At 39.5% G+C, this 9,524-nt stretch overlaps 1 protein-coding gene across 2 annotated transcripts; it reads left to right on the top strand.

Annotated features, from left to right (window-relative positions):
- Positions 1-511: 511 nt before the first annotated feature.
- Positions 512-8,738, top strand: tdp1 (tyrosyl-DNA phosphodiesterase 1). Of its 2 annotated transcripts, none has more exons than XM_023331810.1 (16): positions 512-625; positions 1,399-2,001; positions 2,959-3,002; positions 3,142-3,197; positions 3,427-3,523; positions 3,612-3,646; positions 4,335-4,427; positions 4,544-4,714; positions 4,826-4,904; positions 5,068-5,244; positions 5,387-5,435; positions 6,012-6,078; positions 6,880-6,987; positions 7,119-7,176; positions 7,340-7,448; positions 8,571-8,738. In XM_023331810.1, the coding sequence occupies exons 2-16, from the start codon at positions 1,401-1,403 to the stop codon at positions 8,642-8,644; spliced, it is 1,818 nt and encodes a 605-aa protein (XP_023187578.1). In that variant the 5' UTR covers positions 512-625; positions 1,399-1,400; the 3' UTR covers positions 8,645-8,738. The 2 variants fall into 2 exon arrangements, with proteins under 2 accessions (XP_023187578.1, XP_005802572.1); XM_005802515.3 differs by having other exon boundaries at positions 7,119-7,221.
- The last annotated feature ends 786 nt before the right edge of the window (positions 8,739-9,524 follow it).

Here is a 9,524-nt window from a genome sequence, read left to right as displayed (position 1 = left end):
AAGTATTTTAGGGCATGTTTCTAGCAGCTTTGCAAGGCTGTATAGTTTGAGCTCTGTCAGACTCGACTTTTTGACCTATTCATGAAGAAGCCTAGCTTAAATATCAAAGAAAATATTAAACTCACAGCATCATATTGTAACTGTACACAACGACCAAATATGAAGAGTTTTCTTTCCACTTTTGCAATTTAAACTCGCATATTCCTTGAAATCTTACATTAATCAATTAACTTCAAGAGTTTTACTACTGGAACTATTGCAAGAAAATTAACAAACAAAAATAAATAAAGCCGTTATATATATATATATATATATATATATATATATATATATATATATATATATATATATATATATATATATATATATATATATATATATATATATATATATATATATATATATATATATATATATATATATATATTCACGCCTCCATTTCATCTTCTAGTGTTCAAAATTGAGGCGGAACTGAAGACAAACACTGCTATTTCCGACCGGAGTCGTTTCAAGTACGTCCCGTTTTTCTGCAGAGCGCTTCTTAAGCAGTGAAACAAAGTTTGGCAGAGCAGTTCGTTTTTGTGCGGCTTGGTGGACCTGTGCCCGTTCTCATTTTTCTGACTTGGTAAGAAAAACACTGAACTCCGAAGATTAACGTAACATTACTTAGATTTTTGTTGTTTTCCGTTTTTGCTCGTCGTCCATTCCATAGCTTGCAGGTAGCTTTGTGTTCAAACATAAAGCTACATGCAATAATTAGACAGACATTTGTTTGTTATTGTTGGTTCTTCATGTGCAAATAGTATTAGTGTTACTTGCGTCAAACGCTTTGTTACTGCAGGATTTTTATTTATTTATATTGAACAAATACATATGATCAATAAACATACAATAGTGAAAACAGAGGGACATTACATATAGAAGAAGAGAAAAGAGAATTTCAAGTAGAAATATTAATATTAACCTCCATTATATACAAATAAGTCTAGGATAAATTGAAAAAAAGTATGTCAAAAATGCAAGTAATTATTCTTCTGCAAACACTATAGATATATTAGTAATAATAATATAAATAGTCCGTGTTCACAAGCATCAACCAGTTTAAAAATGAATACAAAATTAAAGGAATTAACAAAAAAGTTTCTTCCTTTCTTCTATGTTACTATTACCACCAGATTATTATTGTTATTTTACTGTTATAATCATTTTTTAAAAATATTTTTTTAATTATTTATTTGCAGCTATATGACACAGATTATGAAAAAGTGGTAAGCTTATTATTTTCCTGGTTCTGTATGCACTGTATGTTTTCTCTTGTCCTAATGGTTACTTGTTTTTAAAAACCAGCGTGAAATAAAATAAATGAATGAAATGTTTCTCCTCACTGTGTCTCTTCAGGGATGTCTCAGGACAGTCTGCATGGCAAGTGGACCGTCTCCAGCAGCGACGACGACGATGAAGTTCTTCCTCCTTCGGGAACCGCAACACCAAAGTCCCGTCGACCAGCCGAGTCCAGTCACATCTCCAGCGGGTCTCCCTCTCCGGTACCAGAACCAGCTCCCCCGGAGGTGAAAGCAGAACCGGACAGCGCCCCTGTGTCCGCTCTCACTGTTCGTTCTGAGGCCAGACAGTTGGCAGCGAGGAACCAGAGGAACCCAGTCAAGTTCCAAACCAGCCCGTCGCTGAGCGGGAAGCGGAAGAAAGAGCCCTCGGACGGCTCCGGCTGGGCTCTCTCAGACAGCGACGACGAAGACGACGCAGAAGGGAAAAGGAACAGCCGGAGTAAGCTGCCGAACCGGGCGGCGCCAAACGGCGAGGCGAAAAAGCCGAGGAAGGAGAGCGAGCGTCCGCCAAGTCCCCACGGCCGACTCTACTACACAGACGAGCCGGACGACTTCTTTGAGGCGTCCTTTCCCTGCCTTAATGACACCTACAGATTCTACCTGAACAAAGTCACAGGGCTGGACAGGAAGTTCAACAGCGGAGCGCTGCACATCAGAGGTGAGGCTGCTGAGAGCAAATCTGACTTGAAGGAGTTCACTCATCATTCCTCTAGCTGCCTCATTGTGTGGCTGCTGGCTGGACTGAGTCAGAGTTAGAAAAGTAAAACCTATAACCTTGTTTTTATTCCTTCGGTCAAACTTTTTCTCTCCAGTTGCAGTCGCAGGGCTGAACGATATGGGTGAAAATCTTATCGTGATATTAGCGTTTTATATCAGTCGATAATTATTTATTAGATTTTTTGTATGAAATATCTGAAATACTGCCAAACTGGTGTCGCAGCTTTTCTTGTTTTATCCCCAGTTTTCTCTCCAAGCTGTTTTTTTGTTTATTATTATTATTATTATTATTATTAAGCAGTTGTGAGGTTGTTGCTATGCAACAAAAGAGTAAGTAAGTTAGTTGATGCCACCAACCTAGCTTAGCTGGTTGAGAAGCTAAAGCCTATGCAAGCTTACATCTCCCAGAATCCTGTGCAGCTCTGGACCTGGGTTCAGTGAATATTATATCAAATGTATTGTCCATTGATGTTTATCACGTGTCTGTCACAAAATATGTTACGGATTTATTGTCAACGGATTATTACTATTCTTTATCATTTATAAATACATCAGTCCTTATGAGGTGAGTAAAGAGCATGTATGGATTAAGCAGGATTAACTAAATTTATACTTCTTCCTACCTCCTTTTCAAACAAAAATAACATTTATATTAAGCTATTTGAATTGTGAACGTGAATACGTTTGAAACTAAACGAATAAACCAAACTACATAATATAGAAAACCATTTAACGTTTTCCATCTACTTTGCATTTATGTGCTGTTTTCTGTTGGCCAATCACATAAAATCACAAAACAATAATCTGGTCGTAACATGGGAAAACTTTAAGGGTCTGAATATTTCTCCACTATATACAGTCCCTTATTTATCTAACAAATATAACATCCTTTCTGCAGACATTCTGTCCCCATTATTCGGGACCCTGAAAGAGTCTGTCCAGGTGAGTAACTCATTTGTTTATGATGCCATTTAGACTTTTCTTTTTTTAAATGAAAAATTGGTTTACTTAATTCACCAAAGCTTTTTCTTGTTTAATAAATTTCCAGGCTTTGCCACACCTCTGCTCTTGTCTTTTGTAGTTTAACTACTGTTTTGATATTCCCTGGATGGTGAAGCAGTTCCCATCAGAGTTCAGGTAACTTCCACTTCTTATTTGTCTAATCAACATATTCAGGTTTTATTCTTTTTTTAGAGTGTTTCATGAAGCCCACATTCTACTTAGGATATGATTAATGAGCAAATACAAGCTCTTGGTTGAAAATTTGCCCGTTTTCTTTTTGGGGTTTTTTTTGGCAATTGTTTATCTAGTAAAAAGTGATGTGTTATTTGCAGCTGGGATTTTACGGCTCTGTTTTGGTTTTCAGACGTTGTCCGGTTCTGATCGTCCATGGAGACAAGCGGGAGGCCAAGGCACGGCTCCTTCAGCAGGGCCAGCCTTTCCCACACGTTCGCTTCTGCCAGGTACGAACCCCGCAGCGACGCCGGCGGCTGTAGAGACAGATTTCTGAGTAACGTCTTCATCTTAAGGTGAAAATTGTTCATGTTTCAGGCTAAACTGGACATTGCTTTTGGAACTCACCACACGTAAGAATCTCTCTCTTCCTGCATGGCTTTTTAAAATAGATCCAGTCCAATTCTCTCTAAACCTTTTTGCAAACTTGGCCCAAAAACAGGCCAAGTTTTGATGAAGACCAATTAAAAAAAAAAAAAAAATAGGACACTTTATTTTATTGTGTTTTTCGTGTTATTTTTACCCACTCCACAATAAACTTAGTTCAGGTAAATACAAAAGTCCTATACTAATTCTACAGGGAATTACAAGTTTCAGTTTCTTGGTCATGGCTGTGAGCAGGATGGATCTCCTGCTGTGGATTGTGCTGTAAAATGGGGCAGCAGATTGAACACGTGGAAAAAATAATAATCAACATTTTCAACAACAAATTAAGGAATATTTTTATTTTTTATATTTTTTTCAGATTTTTTTTTCTCAAAATCCTGGGATGTTTGTGGTTATACTTGCTATAAGATTAAAGGCAAAATAACCAGGTTAAAAAAAAGGAGGCATGCTATGTGTTTCACCTACGATATGAGAGAATTTTAATCTGTGTGTGAATATCTCACCCTGAAAAATGAAATAAAAACCTTCCCATCCGCATCAACTCCCGCAGCTGTCGGAGCAAATCATTGCCGTTGCTGTTTGGACTCCACTGGTCTGGTGTTGGTTGAGATTTGAAACGACACTTTTGTAAACTTCCGCTTTTTTATCGTGCAGGAAGATGATGCTGCTGTGGTATGAGGAAGGCTTCAGAGTCATCATCCTCACCTCCAACCTCATCAGAGCGGACTGGTATCAGAAGACGCAAGGGTAGGTGTTTTAGGGGTTGTTGGGAAGGAAAGATCTTGGTTAATATTTATTAAGTTTGCTGCTAAATCTGTTTTGTTTTTTTGTTTTTTGTTTGGTTGGGTTTTTTTGGGCCTTAGGATGTGGATGAGTCCTCTGTTTCCACGGTTACCAGAGGGGAGCAGCGAGAGTTCAGGGGAGTCGCCCACCTTCTTCAAGCGGGACCTGCTGGAGTACCTGGCGTCGTACCGCGCACCAGAACTGGACGAGTGGATCCAGCGGATCAAAGAGCACGACCTGTCAGAGACCAGGTGAAGCCGAGCGGAGGGATGAACGTTTTGATCCACAGCAGGGCTTTTACTGTAAGACGATGCTGCGGTCGAAGGCGGGGCAGAAACGTTCCTCTGTCGTTCTGTTTTCAGAGTTTATTTGGTCGCCTCCACGCCGGGGAGATACGTCGGCGCAGACATGGAGCGCTGGGGCCACCTGAGGCTCAGGAAGGTGGAGACTGTCCTCCCTTTCTTCTGTTACATCCCACTAACCTCCTCTCACACTAAATCACAGTAGGGTGGGGTGTATCGTTTTTTAGCTGTTTACTCCCACATTTTTTCGCTCAACGAGCCTTTGGTTTCCTTTGTGCTTCTTCTTTTTCCCCCCCTGTTAGCTGCTGTATGATTACACAAATCCAATTCCAGACGAGGAACAGTGGCCTGTGATTGGCCAGTTCTCCAGCATCGGCTCCATGGGGATGGATAAGACCAAATGGCTGGCGGGGGAATTTCAGCGCACACTGACCACACTCGGAAAATCCTCCCTCCGATCAGACCCTCCCGTTCATTTGGTTCGTTCCTGAAGTGTTAACTCTTCTGTTTAATGTTAAAAAGGCTTTTTAAAAAAAAAAAAAAAAGTTTATCTGATCCTACATACATGAAGGTCAGCTTTAAATTTCCTTAGGAATAATTCGATGTGATGCCACTTTGCAGCTCTATCCATCAGTAGAAGATGTGAGGACGAGTTTGGAAGGTTACCCAGGTGAGTCCTTTCCTGTAAAATGTTGAAACATTGATGTGATGCTTAAACTAGATGGAGTTGAGATTCGTTCTTTAAAAAAAAAGTAGCATTTTGTGTAAAATGAGAAAATAAATGTTCTGCTCGCACTTTGAAGTTCTGGATATTTTTCATTTTATTTCTTGCCATGGTACAGATTAGTGTCAGATTTCTTGATCAGTCATGAATTATGTCATTAAAGTTCAAGTAAATGCTTGTTGCAATAAGCAATGACTCAATTAATTGCACGATAAATTACAATGAGCTCAATAATTTCCATTTTTCATGATTAATATTTTTTTGAAAGACAGTTTTGTTTGTGGATTCTATTGTTTTTGGTTGTCATGCTTTATTTTGGATATTTGAAATATCTTCCATCTCCAGCATTAAGAGTTCTTTAAAAATAATAAAGTTTAATCGTCTTTAATAACTTGCATTGTTATTATGCCTTTATCAATATTTTACTTGAAAATGGTCTCAAAGCAGCATAAAATAGTATTGTTTCAGTGTCTATATTTGACGTGGGATTCTGACGGACGGATCCTCATGTTTTGTTTCCAGCTGGAGGCTCTCTTCCTTACAGCATCCAGACGGCTCAGAAACAGATGTGGCTCCATTCCTACTTCAAGTAAGCCGACTTCTCCTGGTGCAAGCTCACAGCTGTCAGTCATTTCTGGTGAACTAATATGGATTTGACTCATTTTTTTATTTTTATTCTCCGTGATCACAACAACAGTCTCACGTCAGACTAAGGGTGTTTCCACACCTGATAGTCCGGTAGACTCGGTTCGATTGGGGATCCAAATTACGACGTTTGACACAGTGCAGTGTGAAAGCAAACCAGAGCAGCTGAAAATGTAACAAACGATTTAAACAAATTGAAAAGCCTGTGGTGGCGCTGCACCCAGAACGACAGAAGGAAACGAAACGACACAACAACCTCAAAAGAAGAACAGCGCATCTTCCTTCTTCACAAAATGCAAACTAAAATGGAGAATCATCAGGTGTTACCGTTTGTAGGATTTCTCTTTGGTAAAAGACCATGAGTCATTTATTCTTGTAACTTGAGACTCATGCACTTGTTTTGGCTCTATTCACCCAGAATGCACTTCTCTACCGTCCACTTCCTCCTTTTGGAGCGCTCTCCGGTCCGCTTCGTGTCCACATATACATTTAAACCGTACCAGAGTTCACTTCAACCGTACCGAAAACAGAGTTTGTTTGCGCATTCACACCTCCCTAAATGAACTGGACTTTCTAGTCAAATAAACTACATTTCAATTAAAGTTCAAGTAAATAAACAAATGAAACTAAATATTCATTTTGTGCTTTAAAAAGCTCATATTTCTGGTAACAAGCTGTGCACCTTTCTTTTCTCTGATTCCAAAATTGAAATCTTATAATTCTGTGTGTGTGTGTTGTTCTGTAGCTGCTGGAAGGCGAGGAGGACGGGGAGGACTCACGCCATGCCACACATCAAGACGTACATGAGGGTTTCACCGGATTCCACTCAGCTCCTCTGGTTCCTCGTCACCAGGTGCGTGTGCAGATCTGCAGGCTCACGCCGCCGCCGCTCCTCGTTTTCATTACCTCTGATCAGATATGCATGGATCCACGTTTTGCATCGATCTGTCCCCTCTTGTGTGACTGTATGGACGTGTGCTGCAGTGCCAACCTGTCCAAGGCGGCATGGGGAGCCATGGAGAAGAACAACACGCAGATAATGGTGCGTTCCTATGAGCTGGGAGTCCTCTACGTTCCGTCAGCGTTCGTAAGTGGGAATAAAGAACAGCTTTAATCCACCATGATAATCCTGCTGTGCAAATGATAAATAGAGTGCAGAGAAGCCACATGTTACACGGAGTTAACTCCAGGTTGTGTTTTTACAGAGCATGAAGACATTCCCCATCGATACCAATCCATTTCCTGCCTCCTCCTCATCTATGTTAGGTTTCCCAGTGCCCTTTGACCTTCCGCCTACCAGCTACTCGCCAACAGGTACAGATATTTGCTCTGGGTGTATTAACAAATTTTTGTAACTGCATACAGAAAAGTGTTTTGAACAGACATACTGTCTCTAATTCCAACATTAGTGGGTTTTGATATTGGCTTTCCACTCAGGGTGGCAGAGTCGGTGGGGCGCAAAAATGGTTAAAAAAATAAATAATCATTTGGGCCCTGAAGGATTTTCTGTTGCTTTTTTCCCATATACAGTCAGTTGGCGTGGGCGCCCCCGTGTGGTGAACAAACTATATGTCAAAGGTGGTTGATGATGCTGAAGTTGGTGTCTGATTTGAAATCCATGATTTAGTTCTATATTAATGGACTACTTCTATTTAAAGAGTCTGGGCTGTATTTGACCTTTTTAAGTTACATTTATGAAAACACAATTAAAGATTTGTGAATCCTTTAACTTTGCAAACATGTATTGTAGGGGTGCAGCAATATATCAGCCCCAATTTGCTTCATTTTGTGAGATGGCGATATCGGTTATATGAGAAACCGATTTTATTCACTGATCATATCTATCTGTACGAAGGTCTGAAAATCATTCACTATTTGTTTTTGCTCTGCCATGAGAGAGGTCTCACCTACTGGCCCGCCCACCAGCTGACATCTGCACATGCGTGGTTAACAATAGTCACCCCACTGTTGTCAGCGTTACGACTTTTCAGACAAAACAATCTGTGTTTTTTTTAAAGATGGGTAATCAGAGAGAAAAATGCGATCGGTGCACCCCGAAAGCAGCGATTTCTTCATCAAAACACACACAAAAAATGTTTTTTAGTGGTTTCTTTAGATAAACTTTAAACTAATCAGACATAGTCCAAACTCTGTAGTCATTACAAATGTTTTCAAACTCTACGTTGAATTTGTATGCATACACATGAGAGGAGACCTCTAATAAAAGCAGGAATTGCTGCGCTCTTCAGTTTTCTCACTGGAGTGAATGTCATCTCCATCTTCAATCTAGACAGCAGCATACAATTAAACTAGTATGTGAGCATATTAAAAACAATCTAAGACAAACAGTGCAACTTGGGATAATGTTTGGTTTTATAAGTCAAAGTTGTTGTTTCACAACATGTTCTCATCTACTTTTCCCTCTGTTCTCTGTAGACCAGCCATGGATCTGGAATATCCCATACAGCCAGGAACCGGACACTCACGGCAACATATGGGTCCCCTCTTAGAAACTGTTAGCCGACTCTGTAGCCATTAGTGAAATTAAGCTATTTTTATACTGTACTGTAGACAATTTTCAATAAATAAATTACACCGCTTTCACTGCCTAGTTGTGTTGTTAACTGTTGTGATGAGATTTATGTTTGAAAGGACATAAGTAATGATTTTATATCAATATAGTATTGTATTTCATTACTTAAATAAATTAAAAAAAAGAATCTAGTTAATGTGAGGCTGAATCCAGGTGTATTTCATTGTATGAATGTTCAAGTTGCTTTTGCTTCTGAAGGTTTTACGTTACATAAAGCATTGTTTTCCATTTGTAGAAGCCACACTTCATGCATTCTCCAGATTTTATGATCATTTCTTTTGACCATGTGTTGTTCCCCGAAATTAATGCTTTTCTCCTTAGTGGCATTCTGGAGTTAAAAACAGCTGCCGCCACAGAAGACAGAGGAGTTCAGCTCCCTTTTTCACGAGAGTCCCAGTCAAAACGGGAAACCACCCAGTTAAGGAGACGGTAATGAAACGCAGACAGATCATCTGACTTTATTGCAATAATTAGAATACCAGACAAACTGGGCAATGGAGTTGGCAGATGGTTCTGTCGGTGAGGTTTCACGCTCGACAGCCGTTTTATCCTTTCCTGCAGCGAGTCGATTTTAAATGTGCTAGGTTCCTTTAGAAGCAAACGATTAACAAATCTGTGCTGAATTACTTCCGAATTACACCATTTCCTGTGTACTCACTCTTTTTGTCATTAAGTTGATTTTGAAGGAAGCGTATTGAGATCTTTTATATGGGCATGTTACCACAAAAAAAAAAAGCTGTATTCAGTTTTTGTATGTCTTACAATAAAGACATACAGTCTATATTGTCACAGTATAG

Source organism: Xiphophorus maculatus, chromosome 4 (assembly GCF_002775205.1).
Source record: "Xiphophorus maculatus strain JP 163 A chromosome 4, X_maculatus-5.0-male, whole genome shotgun sequence".
Taxonomy (NCBI): domain Eukaryota; kingdom Metazoa; phylum Chordata; class Actinopteri; order Cyprinodontiformes; family Poeciliidae; genus Xiphophorus; species Xiphophorus maculatus.
Note: the sequence above shows the minus strand (reverse complement) of the source record. Positions and strands in the feature narration are given on the sequence as shown.